Source organism: Pseudonaja textilis, chromosome 6 (genome assembly GCF_049901715.1).
Source record: "Pseudonaja textilis isolate UNSWEBS1 chromosome 6, rPseTex1.2, whole genome shotgun sequence".
Lineage (NCBI taxonomy): Eukaryota > Metazoa > Chordata > Lepidosauria > Squamata > Elapidae > Pseudonaja > Pseudonaja textilis.
This window is the reverse complement of record NC_141995.1, coordinates 18242106-18258003: the sequence shown is the minus strand read 5'-3', so window position 1 is coordinate 18258003 and position 15898 is coordinate 18242106. Positions and strand designations below refer to the sequence as shown.

The window sequence follows — 15898 nt, the reverse complement described above, 5'->3', positions numbered from 1 at the left end:
TTATTAGGGTTATAAATTTAGATGGTAGTTCACAGTGTAAAACTTTAGTAAGGTCATTTGTATGCCCGGAGGGGGGAATTATGAGGCCATGTTTTAGGTATCTGTCCAGGGAGTGGTCAATAACTTTTTTGCCCTAATGTTTTTGTGTGATCAGAACCTCACATCTGAGTGGAATGTGGGTTTGTTTTGCATTAGTTTACACATCAGTTCAATGATCTCATGTAAAGTTAATGGAAAGCAGCGTGGCTGTTAAATTTCGGTGCTGCATGGATAATCTGATTCTGGATTTCTTATTCTTGGATTACTGAATTATGTTAAACCTAAATTGCTTAGTTTTAGAAGCTAAACTCCTGGGGGTGTTTTTCTTCAAAAACGTGAACTAAGTGGAACTAAGTCTTTTCTGCTTGTTTTGGCTGCCCAACATTTTTGTTTGTTTGCTTGTTCATAGGGGGACAGACAATAAGGGCTTCCAAATATTATTCCAGAAGCACGGTGAAGTTGCAGAAAATAACAATTTTAAAAGTTTTTTCTCCAATAGAAATCTGCAAGCTTCTTAAAACTCAGGCCGTATAGAATGATCTTTACCCCAAATTAGCTGAAATTTTGTGAAATTTTGACAGTCATAAAAGAAAACACTTCAAGAGCCTGTCATAAGCTATACTGCCAATCTTTTAGTACAGAACTTTTCTCCGTGGAAGCTGAAATTAAGGAACCATGGATTCAGGGATAAAAGTCTCCGATGCTACTTTTCTAGCTATTCTTTTTGTTTTGCATGGTAACGTATACATTTGCCATCATCCTGAAATGGCATCTAGCACTTAACATGCTTTCAAAGCAATCTCATGCGGCAAGTCTTATGATAGCTTTGTGTGTATTGACGTGAAGCCTGACAGCTAGCATGTGATGAAATGAATCTGGATACTGCCACATGCAAGCAACTATCATTTCATTTGGTAGCATTTTTCAAATGGAAGTGCCACTCCATGGGATAAAAGTTAATGTGTAAAGTGGCTCTTTGGAATTTCTAAATCTCAGAGAGAAGAGCAAATTATTAACTATTTTTGAAGCATAATTGATATTTCTTAGTATTTTTGAACTGGGATAGTAGTTTTAACTAAATACAGATGACCAAGATATGTTGGTAGACAATATATAGAGATATGACTGGGAGTGCAGCTTTTAGAACCTCGAAATTATATAATGGGAAGCAAGCTAGAGAGAGGTTGGCAGGCATTCTGTATTGCAGAGACCGTAACTGAAATAGAACACTCTATTAAGATTTTATCTAATTGAACTTTCTTTTGGCCCCATGGACTATGATTCATTTATTTTCAATTCTAAGATTGGAAATATCAACTGAAATAAATGTCTGAAAAAGAATGTAATTAAAGAGAAAAGCAACCTGAAATATAAAACACTGTCAGTCAAAATGTACCGAGAAGAGGGAGGTTACCCATTGTAATTCTATACTGTAGGGGAAGGACTTGGCTAGCCTATTAATTTACACAATAGCACAGCTATTGAAACAATAGTGAATCATTTATAGAGAACATAGAATAATAATCCTGTTGAGCTTTCATTTTCTCCTTCGAAATAAATATTGTTTTAGTTGTATAAAATAATAATATTATAGTTATATCTCTGTCCCATAAATCAAGGAGCAAAGGAATACAATGCATGTTACTCCAATTTATCCTTACAGGTTAAACCAAGAAAGCACCTTGTCCATGATAACTAAGTTAACTTCACAACCAAGAAGATTCAAATTCTCACACAGCCTCTTGTTATGTTTTGTTTGGCTTGGCTTGGCTTAGTAGAGCTTAACTGAGAAACATCTTAACCTTGTTTTCTTCCCTTGCCTGCCCAGATGCTTGAAAATGAAATTTGTTTCTTTGCCAAGCTATGGCACTAGATGGTATTATGAGTGTGGAAGCTTATCAGTCGTTTATGGGTGAGAAAATCCATGCTGTGCACTATCCTTCCTAAAAGATTTCTTGTCTTCGTCTGTAACCATGATCATAGTCAGACGTTGGGATTTTAATCCTCTGTAGCTTGGAAATGTATGGCAGACTCTGAGAAAAGAAAATACCATTAAAACGAAAAAAAATCCTGAAATTACGAAGTTGTTCCAAACATCAAAAGTAAGCTTCATTTCCAAACTGGAGAGTCATTTTAAAAACAAGGGACTTGGCCATCATTGACAATCTCTTTAAAATAACAAATGCTGATTTACTTAGGATCATTCTGACCTCAAAAATCACTCTCAACATGGAGCTCACCAAGCCAGCGCACCATTTCTCTTAATTTATCTTACTATATTTATTTTATATAATAAATTAATATTCACAGATTCTATGAAAAATTCTATTGTCCTTCAGAATGGATTTCTTTAAGTGAGGAGACATATAAAAGGAAGCTGTGTTAGAGTCATCCTCCATACTGGCAAATGGCTTCTTATTTATATTTCTTTCTGTTCACTCTACTGAAATTTTTAGTATGTTTCTTGCATAAATGTAACAACAATAATAATAAATAATTCCCTTTGGTGATAGAAAGGGTTATAAACGCAGTTTGTTTACAATGTATGTCAAAACTTGTTCATTTCTTTGTACAATTATGAGCAACTCACTAGTCACTTTCAACCTTTAGTCCTATTTTGTGATTCCTACTTACTCAAATCTGGCAGCAAATTCAATTTTTTCCTCCTAAATAAAACCCTTTGCTTCACCACAATTCCCCGAAGTCCACAAAACTCCAGAAAGTGCCTCCACATTCAATTTTGCTACATGCGGCGGTCGTTGTACCGTATCTCAGTCCAGCAACCAACCCTGAAATGTCTTTCAAAAAAAGAAATGCAGATCCCCTGAATGTTGCAGAATCTGGTGTTTTCCAATTTCAGGTGTTCAATTTGTGTTTTGTCTCATTTATTTCAGGAGCAGTGTTCATTTAGCTGGGACTGGGGCCCCTCTTTCCCTACCCAGGGTATTTGGAAGGATGTTAGAATTGAAGCATATAATCTTTATCACCTTGTGTACTTCTCTGTGACTCCTTTCTATGGTAAGTCTTGCTTTCTTATCTCTTGACTGAGTGTGGGAAGCAATGGTGTTTTGATACTTTTATACAGGTAGTCCTCGATACAGGTAGTCCTCGACTTACAACAGTTCATTTAGTGACCATTTGAAATTATAACAGCACTGAAAAGAGTGACTTATGACTATTTTCCACATTTACGGCCATTGCAGCATCTCCATGGTCACTCGATCAAATTCAGAAGGTTGGCAACTGACTCATATTTATGACCACTGCAGTGTCCCGGGGTTACATGATCCCCTTTTGCAACCTTCTGACAAGCAAAGTCAATGGGGAAGCCAGATTCACTTTACAAACACGTGACTAATTTAACAGCTGCAGTGAGTCACTTAACAAATATGGCAAGAACGGTTGTAAAATAGGGCAAAAGTTGCTTAACAAATGTCTTGCTTAATTTTGGACTCAATTGTTGTAAGTTGTAAGTAACGGCTTTGCTTGTTAATTAAACTTTGACTGAAAATAGGCCTCTGTAGTAATAGTTATGAACATCAAATGAACGTTGTGTTTTTTTCTCTAGTTAGCCTAGAATCTTTTTGTGTTTCTAGTGAAGAGAAGGACCAGGGGAGACACGATAGCGGTCTTCCAATATTTGAGGGGCTGCCACAGAAAGGAAGGGGTCAAGCTATTTTCTAAAACACCTGAAGGCCAGATGAGGAATAATGGATGGAAACTGACCAAGGAGAGATTTAACCTGGAAATAAGGAGAAACTTTCTGACAGTGAGAACAAGCAACCAATGGAACAGTTGGCCTTCGGAAGTTGTGGGAGCTTCATCACTTGAGGCTTTCAAGAAGAGATTGGACTGCCGTTTGTCAGAAATGGTGTAGGGTCTCCTGCTTGGGCGGAGGGTTGAACTAGATTGGGGGTCGCCAACCTTTTGGAACTCAGGAACCACCAAACTCATAATTTTAAATCCCGCGGACCACGAATATGAATTTTGACTGACAGCGGCTTGCTGACATTTTCCCAGGGTCTCTGCAGAAAGCAACAGAGACCCTGGGAAAATCACCAAAAAGTCCCTACCCCATTTTCCTACCGATCGATCATTCTTTATTTGAGATCACAGGATACCGTCTCCAGCTCCGTTCTCAGGGGAAGAGAGAGAGACTTGGCTTCATGCAAGGAAAGTAGCAGAAGTCTTTCTTTCTCTCCCCCAAACTCCGCCAGAAATGAGTCTTTGTGAGACTTGTTGCACCGGTGCACCCTCTTGGAGCAGGATGCCTTGCAGGATCCCAAGGACTCATTTCTGAAGGAGTTTGGGGGAGAGAAAGCTTTGCTGCTTTCCTTGCATGCAGTCAAAAGCAGAAGCAGAAAGAAGCAGCCCGGTGGCCAGGCAAGGTGCGTGGGGTGAATCGAACAAGTTTCCCCACTCCACCCTTTTCCCCCTCCCCTCAATACCTCGTGTTGTTCGCAGTGCAAGCGACGCAAGCCTTGTGTTCTCATAGGCCATGTGGGCAGCTCAGCCTTGTGCTCTCACGCAGACTGGATTAATTGCTTTTGGGGTGACATTTCTCTGTGGACCACTAAAATTTTCTCTCAGGAACAGGTGGACTGTGACCCACCGACCATGGGACTAGATGACCTACAAGGTCTCTTCCAACTCTGTTTATCTACTTATGAAGGAAGCTAATGTTTTGGTATCTCTTTTCTGTTTATCTACTTATGAAGAAAGCTAATGTTTTAGTATCTCTCTCTTCAGTTGTGTCCTTACTTCTTTTTTCAGAATATAAAATTGATTTAATGAAAGATTTCCAGTAGTACTGTTGGATAATTCTTCACATTTCCATTGGTTTAGATTCATAAATTGTATTATATCACAAACTTTGAACATTGCCTGTTCTCCTTGTTTTCACTTAACAGCCTTCTTGCTCTCCCCATATCAACTGCTATTATTACACTTTGTTAGCTTGTCCACTATGGACCTCCTGTCGTATTACTTCCTGTGCTTTGAACAGATGTTTTCTTCCTTTCTTTGCTTGTCAGCTCATTGCCCAATCTCCTGAAAGTTCCTTTTCTTGGCTGTGCATGTTCTCTGAAGGCTTTCCTGAATAAAGGCTTATGATGAAAGTGTGTTAAGCTGGATACAAAGGTTACCCAAAGTGCAAGGCCAGCACATGAATCAGCTTTTAATAAATCAAGAATCAGCTGTAAAAATGAGATAATAATACCCATAATCAGGAAGGAGTATTCTTACAAATCCAGAATAGTTAAATGGGAAAAAAAAGATTTTTATAGATACTCTCAGTATCTAAATGCATTTTTAGTAGTGAAGATAGGGTTCCTATATTAAGCCTGGAAAGAGTTTGTACTTCTGGTAGACTGCCTAGCACCTTTCCATCTGACTTTTAAAAATTATTCTTGCTATTACTGAGCTGTGGTGGTGCAGTGATTAGAATGCAGTATTGCAGGCTAATTCAGCTCACTGCCAGGAGTTTGATCCTGACCGGCTCATGGTTGACTCAGCCTTCCATCCTTCCAAGGCTGGTAAAATGAAGGCCCACCATTGTGGGGTGCAATAGGCTGACACTGTAAACCGCTTAGAGAGGGCTATAAAGCACTATGAAGCAGTATATACACTGCTCAAAAAAATAAACACAAAAATAAGACATCCTAGATCTGAATGAATGAAATATTTTGTTCATTACCTAGTTGAATGTGCTGACAACAAAATCACACAAAAATTATCAATGGAAATCAAATTTAGCAACCCATGGAGGTCTGGATTTGGAGTTAAACTCAAAATTAAAGTGGAAAAAAACACTACGGGTGATCCAACTTTGATGTAATATCCTTAAAACAAGTCAAAATGAGGCTCAGTAGTGTGTGTGGCCTCCACGTGCCTGTATGACCTCCCTACAATGCCTGGGCATGCTCCTGATGAGGTGACAGATGGTCTCCTGCGGGATCTCCTCCCACAGCTGGACTAAAGCATCCCCCAACTCCTGGACAGTCTGTGGTGCAATGTGGCGTTGGTGGATGGAGCGAGACATGATGTCCCAGATGTGCTCAATTGGATTCAGGTCTGGGGAACGGGCGGGCCAGTCCATAGCATCAATGCCTTTGTCTTGCAGGAACTGCTGACACACTCCAGCCACATGAGGTCTAGCATTGTCTTGCATTAGGAGTAACCCAGGGCCAACCGCACCAGCATATGGTCTCACAAGAGGTCTGAGGATCTGATCTCAGTACCCAATGGCAGTCAGGCTACCTCTGGTGAGCACATGGAGGGCTGTGCAGCCCCCTAAAAAAATGCCACCCCACACCATTACTGACCCACTGCCAAACCAGTCATGCTGGAGGATGTTGCAGGCAGCAGAAAATTCTCCATGGCGTCTCCAGACCCTGTCAAGTCTGTCACATGTGCTCAGTGTAAACCTGCTTTCAACTGTGAAGAGCACAGGGTGCCAGTGGCGAATTTGCCAATCTTGGTGTTCTCTGTCAAATGCCAAACGTCCTGCACGGTGTTGGGCTGTAAGCACAACCCCACCTGTGGACGTCGGGCCCTCATACCACCCTCATGGAGTCTGTTTCTGACTGTTTGAGCAGCCACATGTACATTTGTGGCCCACTAGAGGTCATTTTGCAGGGCTCTGGCAGTGCTCCTCCTGTCCCTCCTTGCACAAAGGCGGAGGTAGCAGTCCTGATACTGGGTTGTTGCCCTCCTATGGCCTCCTCCACATCTCCTGATGTAGTGGCCTTTCTCCTGGTAGCGCCTCCATGCTCTGAACACTACGCTGACAGACACAGCAAACCTTCTTGCCACAGCTCGCATTGATGTGCCATCCTGGATGAGCTGCACTACCTGAGCCACTTGTGTAGGTTGTAGATTCTGTCTCATGCTACCACTAGAGTGAAAGTACCGCCAGCATCCAAAAGTGACTAGACGATCACCCAGAAAGCATAGGAACTGAGAAATGGTCTGTGGTCACCACCTGCAGAAACACTTCTTTATTGAGGATGTCTTGCTAACTGCTTATGCTTTGCACTTGTTGTCTATTCCATTTGCACAACAGCATGTGAAATTGATTATCAATCAGTGTTGCTATCCAAGTAGACAGTTTGATTTCACAGAAGTGTGATTGATTTGGAGTTTCATTGTGTTGTTTAAGTGTTCCCTTTATTTTTTGGAGCAGTGTACATCTGTGCTATTGCTATTATTTTAAAATAGATAAACCAGAGATTTTCACCGGCAGAGGGTTGCAGGAGGCTGTCACAGCCGAAAACGGACATTGGGAGTCCGCTTTCACTGGCAGAGCACTCAGGCCGCCACAGACGTCCCTGACACAAGTGACATTAAGTTGGCCACGCCCACCCTGACCACCACCACCCCGAGGTCTAACACAACCTTGATGCGGCCCTCAATGAAATCGAGTTTGACACCCCTGATGTAGACCTGAATATTCTGAATATCTGAGTTTTTGCCCAGATTTGATTTCCAATTGTTTATAGCATAAACAAAGGTGTGAGGATAGTTTATCTTTAATATGATCAGACTTCCTACTCTGTCCTTGTGCACCAAGTAGCTTCATGTCACTGATGGCCAATTTTTTGTAGTTTAGCTTATGGCGAGTTGACTAAAGCAATATAATGAACATATTTTCTACAATGTGAAATATCTTAAAAATATTTCATAACCCCCGTTCGATCCAGAACTGATAAAAGCTACTTTCCATTGCTATGCGATGTGATAAAGCACCCTTTGAACATATTTGGAATTTCCCATCCTTATTTGGAAATAATATCTGCATGCAAAATATATATTACTGAATTTCAACTCTGCCATTGCTTTAGGCCACATGTTTAATGCATAAATTTAATAATACGTTTCAAGGGGTTGCAAAACATAAATGCCTGAGGTGTTTTAATCCTTCAGGCAAGAGTCATTGTGTACATGTGAAGGGTATTCTATTGTACAAATGGAGCATTTCTATCCTAGCAATTCCTGTGAAAATTCAGCATGTGTATTGCCTGCTGGTGAAACACCTAATCCCTTTGGCCCCTATGTATCGATGATACAGGAGAGAAATAATCTTTTAAAGCTTCTGGAAAAAGCTTGCACCTATGCCAGAATTTACACAATTGAAGTTGTCAGAATGTCACAGCAAAATTATGAGTTTCCCAGCATCACCAACTAATAAATAGCCAGTTTCAATTATCATTAGTCCTCTTGGGTGTTTCTGGAGAACAGCTCAAGGATAGCTGTCCATAGGAGAGAAGAGCAAAGAATAAGAAACACTTGAATGTCTAAAATAGTCATGCAGATATTTAGCGTGGCATGAAAATTACACTCAGCCCAATACAATGGCTGGAATAATCAGCCTCTTTTGACCTTGTTCATGTAATTGGGTTCTTTTAACAGAGTCATTTCCAAATTTCCAAAGATACATAATATTGCCAAAATTCCAAGGTTAAGAGAAGGATACGAATAACTGAATTTTAAATTTTAATATGATGAGTGGAACCAAGTAGGTGCTAGTAACACAATAATATAATGCATTCACTCCATGGACAGTGTCTTTAATTATCCATCTATCTTTCTACACTAATGACTGCATCTCTAAGGATCCCTTTGTTAAAATACTGAAGTTTGCAGAAGATACAACAGTCATTGGTCTTCATTCTAAATAGTATTGAGTGTGCACATAGCCTGGAGGTTGAACTACAGACCCAGTGGTGCAGTAGGAACAATCTGAATATTCCATTCCATTCTCTAAACCTCGGATACATTAGTGTTCATAGGCGGAAATTAGTTTCTCTGATAGAAGGGCGGTTAGAATGTTTGATGTTGATGGGAAAGTGAGCATGTATCATTTGAAGAAGTAGTAATTTGACCAGTTGAGATGCTGTGGCTGCCTTTGATGACTTTGGATTTCTGTATTGATTTGTTGTTCAGTCATTAAGTCATATCCTATTCTTCACAAATCCATGCAAAAGAGCACGCCAGAGCCCCACTGCCTGCCATAATCTTCCCAAAGTCATGCCTGTTGCACCAATGATCTAACTGTCTCATCCTCTGCGGTTCCCTTCTTCTTTTACCTTCAGTCTTTCCCAACATCAGCATCTTTTCCCAAAGAGTCTTCTCATTTGGTGGCCAAAGTATTTTTGCTTCAGCTTCAGTATCTGCCCTTCCAAAAGAACAGTCAGGGCTGGTTTCTTTTAGGATTGACTGGTTTGGTCTCTTTGCAGCCCAAGGGACTATAACTTCTGTATTTATACCATTACATAAATACAACACATTTATGCCATATACTGTAGCATGGTAAGAGTGCACAAGAAACATATAGCTACTGTACTTTAAAAGAAATGCTTCCTGCATTTACTGATTCATTGGATTTTCCTACTCTATGCTAAAGAGGTAATTCTCAAAGCTTCAGCAAAAAAAAGTTTATTCTGGTATATCAGAATATTGAACTTTTTCTGGGAATATACTGAATTGAATTGAACTGGGAGATAGTTTTAGATGCTGCAGGGACTCTTTCTCACCAGTTATCAGCATACTGATGATTCCAGCACACTTGAGTGACCAAGAGAAAAAAGCATAAACTCCTTAAGATTCAGATACAACAGATTCAATTCATACCCCTCCAGCATTTCACACACTTCACAGAGAAGATGTTTTCACTCATCTGGACTGAATGCAGCATTTGTTTGTTCTGCTGAACTGATTGTGTTGTCCAAAAGTTGAGATCTTTTCCCAAAATACAGCAAATGCAACAGAAGAGCAGGAGTGCCCCAAGGGTTGGTGACATGAAGTACAGCTGGTGCCAGGCAGGAGGAAAAAAATTTTTTTTTTATTATCCTCACTTACCTGGTTTGACATATCTTTTAAAAGAGAAAGAAAATACCTGAGAAATTCTCTTGGTAACATGCAACACTTTCACACTTGTTTAGTGGTGAGATGGCCAAAAGGAACATATGAATATGTTTCATTGCAAATAATCTCTCTAGCAGGCTACTGGTTTCTTGGTTCTTATTGCTCCTCCATTAGTAATGCTGTGTCACTCCAAATTGGCAGTCTTGCCCTTGAACAATTGTTGGAGATTTTGTTCTCCATCTTCCATCCTGAATCCTTCAGTTGCAAATTAGGTAAATAATTTTAAAAGGCTGCTGCTGTGCTGCTATAACTATAATAGTCTTAATGCAGCATTTATCTTTTATGTCTCAATCTATTATTACTGGTCAATGGATGAGCATCTTGGGTGTATGAATCTAATTTTCCAATGGTTGCTTGAAAAGAAAAGTCAATGGCAGTGGCTGATATTTTTGTTCTGATCTCACCTGTTATTTGGGAGTGTGTCCATTGCTAGGCCATTGAAAGGCAAAGTGTTTCTTAACCAAGAAAAAATAGTGCACCTCTGTTTTGTTGTTCACCAACAGTCTCCATCCCTGATAAAATTGGGCATGGTGGTCCATCAGTCCTAGAGAATACCAGATCAGAAAGACCATTTCGACTTAACAGAGTATAGAAAAGAAGCATCATATTTCATGTCTACCAGCAACCAACTTTCTTGTTTTTATTTTTGTCCAGAGCGAAATATTCAGCAGTGGCACCTTCAGATAGAGTCAAGGTTTGATGTAGTCAGCAAAAAGCCAATTGCTGGATTTGTGGCTGTGAACATTCCGGAGCTGAGGATCCAGCAGGTGTTCCCTGGGCAACTTCTCCCTGGAGAAGGCACTATTGCGTTCCTCATGAATATCAGTAAGGTGAGGACCATATTTGTTGCATGTGGAGAGTTTTCTTCTGCATGAAAATCAGTGCACCATGTTCAGTGGTGGGCTGCTGCCTGGTCACACCGGTTCGGGTGAACCGCTAGTTGTGATCATTGGCTGGGCCCACCCACCCGCCCTTGCGCTATCCTTTCCATGTATAATTTTCTGGCTTGTTCCCGCCACCCACGCTGCCCCGCTGAGTTCTGCTGTACTCACCGGAGCTGCTGAGTTGATTAGCTGCATCTTTGAAGCTCCGTTTCAGTCCCAAAGGGGCGTGGGCGTGCTCACAACCAGTGAACCGATTGTTAACGTAAGTGCAGCCCACCTCTGACCATATTTGTACATACTGGAAAGTCATGTAAGCAAGCACAATCTAGATAAATGTGAAATGATTTTATACCCCATTATACCCCAGTGTGATTTTAATCCTTCTGTTGACTTTAAAGCATTAGTTGAGAAAGTACTAGGACTTTCCCAATTTGCAAGCTCTTGCTTCTGTGGTTGCCTGGGAAAATATAGTTTGGCCTAGATCAGGGATGTCAATTTCAAGACTCATGGACCGGATGCAGCTCCTGGGGTGCTTAGATCTGGCTTGCAGGGCCACCTTGGAAACAGTGAAGGACCGGCCTGCAGTGCCTCTGCCAGTGAAAAGGGAGCACAGGAGGGCCGTGCTAGCAGAGGGTGCAGGAGGCCATCCCAGCCAAAAACAGAGCTCGACCGGGAGCCTGTTTTCTCTGGCAGAGCGTTCGGGCCACCATGGGTGCCCCCAACATGAGTGATTTCAAGCTGGCTACACCCACCCTGGCCACACCCTGTCCCCCCCCCCCCGAGGTCAAACACAACACTGATGTGGCCCTCAATAAAATCAAGTTTGACATCCCTGGCCTAGATGATTAAAGAATGGGTATTGTCAAGTGGTTACAGTTGGTGTTTAATGCTCTAATACTTCATTTTGTACCTAGGGCATTGCATTCTTCTCTGTGCTTGATGCAAAAATCCCTGCTTACTTTTCACACAATAGCCAGATACTAGAAGACATTGTAAACTGTGGTTGAGCTCAATGTATTGTTTATCTCCTGCCTTAGTTTGCATCCCAGCCACCTTTGTATTAGCTTACTCCTTTTCAATGTATTAGTATAATAAAAGCAAACCTGGACATTATAGCATTCTGATCGTTACTGAGTCACGATAGTATAATAGAGTGCAATACTGCAGGCCTGCTGGCTGCCTGCACTTTGGCAGTTCAAATCTCACCGGGCTCAAGGTTGACTCAGCCTCCCATACTTCTGAGGTTCCTAAAATGAGGGTCCAAATTGTTGGGGGCAATATGTTGACTCTGTAAATCACTTAGAGGGGCTGCAAAGCATTGTGAAGCGATCTAAGTGCTTTGCTTTACTGGACCAAGACTGGATCTGTCTCTCTGTCCTCCTTGTATCCTGATTTTAGCTTTCTCCACCCCCAAGAGGAGGGCATAAAAAAAAGATGAAGCAACAGAATATACTGCAGCTGGAATGGACCTACTTTGAAGTTCTTCCAGTCTCCTCTTATGCTCACAGGCCAACCAGGAAAATAAACCACATAAAAAACCTTCCGTTTGAACCATACATGGCTTTGTAATACTTACTGTGATTTCTTCAGTCACAATTTAATCTACAGTTTGACTGTCAGATGAGCCTTCATGAAGACTTGCAGAATAGGACAAACCAATTTGCTTCAGAAGTTCCATTTAGGAGGCCAGATTTAAAACCATTCAGCAGCATTAGCAGATAAGTCCTATGATTATAATAACACATTTGTTGTTCCATTATAACAACACATTTGTTGCTTATCGGTCTCATTTTCCCTGACCCCTTGTTTGCATGCTCCTATGATGAAGCACTCAGAAATGAGATTTATATAGTGTAGAAAATCTGTAGCTGCAGTTGATGTTGCTCTGTGGATTTGACGTATTAAATCTCAAAACGTTTTTTTTTCTAAAAGCAGCTACAATTTATTCCTGGGAAGAGTGCCAAAGACAAGGTTGTTCCAATCATTTGAGGCCCTCCAAAATGGTATAAATTTCTCTCTCTCCCCCTCACTTCTTACTCAAGTTGAATATATTTGGTGTTTTCTAGCAAAGGACGAGCAAATGGGTGAGTGGGGATGTGACATCACTAACAGCCAATGGCTGTGCTTCTATGCCATTCTCTATTTTATGCTGCAGAATGAAAGAGGCATATTAGTAATGCTTTGTGCTCTCTGCTAAGAATCCATGTTATCCTTGCATGCTTCCTGCTTGATGTAATCCCAGATAATGAAAGGTAAAGCATTAGTGACTTTACAGTGTAATGCCTTGGTAATAGACACAACAAACTGGATTGTTTAAATGTTTCTTCTCTAGTTGTTGCATGTGAAATATCCAGGCTATTGACCATTCAGGTGTCCAACATCTATTCATTTAAAATGTTCAGGTATATCTCATAACTTTTTCAGGGATAAAATTTTACACCAGGATTTACTTTACATAAAAGAAGCAAACACTTCTGCCTAAAACAAACAACTGTATTTAAAATGTGTTCACTGTTAAATATTACACTAATAAAAAGGGGTTGACGTTGATCCATTGATAGACAAGAGTCGTGCTACCTAAGCATTTTGATGCCACCTGACCTATTGGGAGGACACTCGGTTAAGGGAATGCTACCGTAATTGTGAACAGAGTCTGGTGAATCACCTGGGAACTTTTATGCAGGTCTTATAAAAAAAAAATTATATAGCAAGTCAGGATGGAAACCTATAATGAACCTTGCATAGGAAAAGTTTGCAAAATGATTTCCTATGACAGCAGAATGAGTTGCATGATACCCCAGGGGCCAACAACAGTAGTCTTATGTAGTACCGTGTGAGGACCTCAGACAGCGTGTAGTCCAGGAGTTAACAGTATAGTGGTTGTAGTACCCTTATACTTAAGGACACTCAAATTAAGATGATTTTTTTTAATATAGTGCTTTAGTTATTTTTAATGGTTAAAATCTTGTAAAATAAATTCACATGAGATCTCAGTAGGCAAGAATGTTAGATTTGGGGGAAATTTTGTTTTTAATGAGGCAGCCATGCCTTTGCTTATGATATTTAGTCTTTATTATTACTATTACAGCAAATATGGGTTGGGCTGAGAGAGAATAACAGGTCCAAAGTCACCCGGACAGCTTTCGTGCCTAAGGGAGGCCTAGAATTCGCAGTCTCCTGCTTTCTAGGCTGGCACCTTACCTAACACCCACCTATCCCTATCATATTCATCCTCCAAATTCTCTGAACCCTACGTCACCATTCTAAAATTACTTCAGATGGCAACTGGTGAGGCAGGATAGAGTAGCGGAGGAAGGAAAACATGTACGATGTTCTGGTACATTCTGCTTTGATGCTAATATACATTTCCAGATCCTCAGCATGGAGCATATTATTCATAGTGCCAGGTGATCAAAAGAGAGACCATTAAACTGGACTTAAATGCTATTACAGTACCTGAAAAAGAACTTACTAAAGTCTACTCTAGCTGATGTTTAAGAGTTGCTGGAAGAAAGATAAAAGCAACAAGCTTTTTTTCCTCATCTTCTAGTGAAACCCTTGTCAGTTTATTTGTTTCTGTTGCTTTTAGCAGCAGGAAGTCAACAATTGGTTCTCAGTCAATCACTTGCTAGCAGACAATAGTTTATGACTGGTCCTAATGGCACCAACAGAGATTTTTCACCACAGGCCAACTGGCTGCACTGATCACCTAGTTCAGGGGTGTCAAACTCAAGGCCTTAGATCTGGCCCCTGGAAACAGTGAAGGACCAGCCTGCGGTGCCTCTGCCAGTGAAAATAAGGTTCTGTTTTCACTGGCAGAGGGCTGCAGGAGGCCATTGCAGCCAAAAACAGAGCCCGGGAGAGCCATGTGCAGCCCTCAAGAATAGTGTTTTTGCTGGCAGAGTGCTAGCAAAACAAACTACTAGCAGTGTCACACGAGTGACATTGAGCTGGCCATGTCCAGTCCAGTGCCCCAAGGTCAAACACAACCCTGATGCAGCCCTCAATGAAGTCGAGTTTGACACCCCTGACCTAGTTCAAAGTAAGTATTCTTGGGCATGTTTTGGTTGCTGGAGAACAGGGATTTTTCACTTTGCTTTGTACTGAGAAGTCATACTGTTAGTGGCAACAACTATACCCACATACCCACCCCCATTTATTTTGAGGAATGCAGGAAACAGTTATTAAGTGTTAGGATGATCCGGTACTGTACATATACCTGACACTGAGTTTCTTCCTTCGCCTCACAAATCATTTTTTGATTGGTTTAATGGCACTAATAATAGGTTCTGAATGCTACAGTGAATATTCTCTGCCTTGTAAAGATAATACCTGTTCTGTATATTGACTTGGATTTCATTTTCCTAAAATGAAGTAAATAATGGTCACTGATCACATAAGATCAGTTGATAGAGGAAATTTTGAATTGATCATGAGCATAACTGGATGAGTTTTAGATTATGGCGTCATACCTTTATTTTTTAAAAATAAATAATATTTAAATTGGCATAAAGCAATAGCTCCTTAGTGTATAAAATCTGACTAAAATGGAATCCTTATATCACGAATATCTAGTGCAGATAATTGTCTGGAAGGGTTGCTTTGTCATATTCTTAGCTCTTGGTTCATCATTCAAGGAATATTTAAGGTGGTTGTTTGTTCAAGGAACAGTTCTCTATGAGTTGAATGGTTTTCATCATATTTCTTTCTTTCCCTCATGTGGGGTTTATAAAGAGTGTGCCAGTGGAACTTTGGTGGCCATCTGGACATGGAAATCAGCCTGGATACAACATGACAACAATGTTCATTATGCAGGAAGAATACAAAATCATAAAACATTGGAAGGTATGTCAGATCATCTACTTAGCATTACAGCTCTGTCTCTTTCATAGCCTTTGTGACTGGATTCATAGATTGCACTATATTAATAGTCAAGGGGCCACTACATATTGCAAGATTTTTGCACATATCATGTTGAAGTGGATGAATGGAGCCTGAACTGTGCCCCCCCCCTTCTCAATTATACACACATTAAGTTATTGTCCAGTGTT

The 15898-nt window shown here is 40.6% G+C and overlaps 1 protein-coding gene across 1 annotated transcript in view; it reads left to right on the top strand.

Moving 5' to 3' along the window:
• MANBA (mannosidase beta) overlaps positions 1–15898 on the top strand; it is a 56834-nt gene that overhangs the window by 15140 nt on the left and 25796 nt on the right. Inside the window, exons 5-7 of the mRNA XM_026698270.2 lie at positions 2934–3057; positions 10618–10793; positions 15582–15692. Of these exons, the coding sequence (XP_026554055.2) occupies positions 2934–3057; positions 10618–10793; positions 15582–15692 (411 nt within the window). The remainder of the gene's footprint in view (positions 1–2933; positions 3058–10617; positions 10794–15581; positions 15693–15898) is intronic.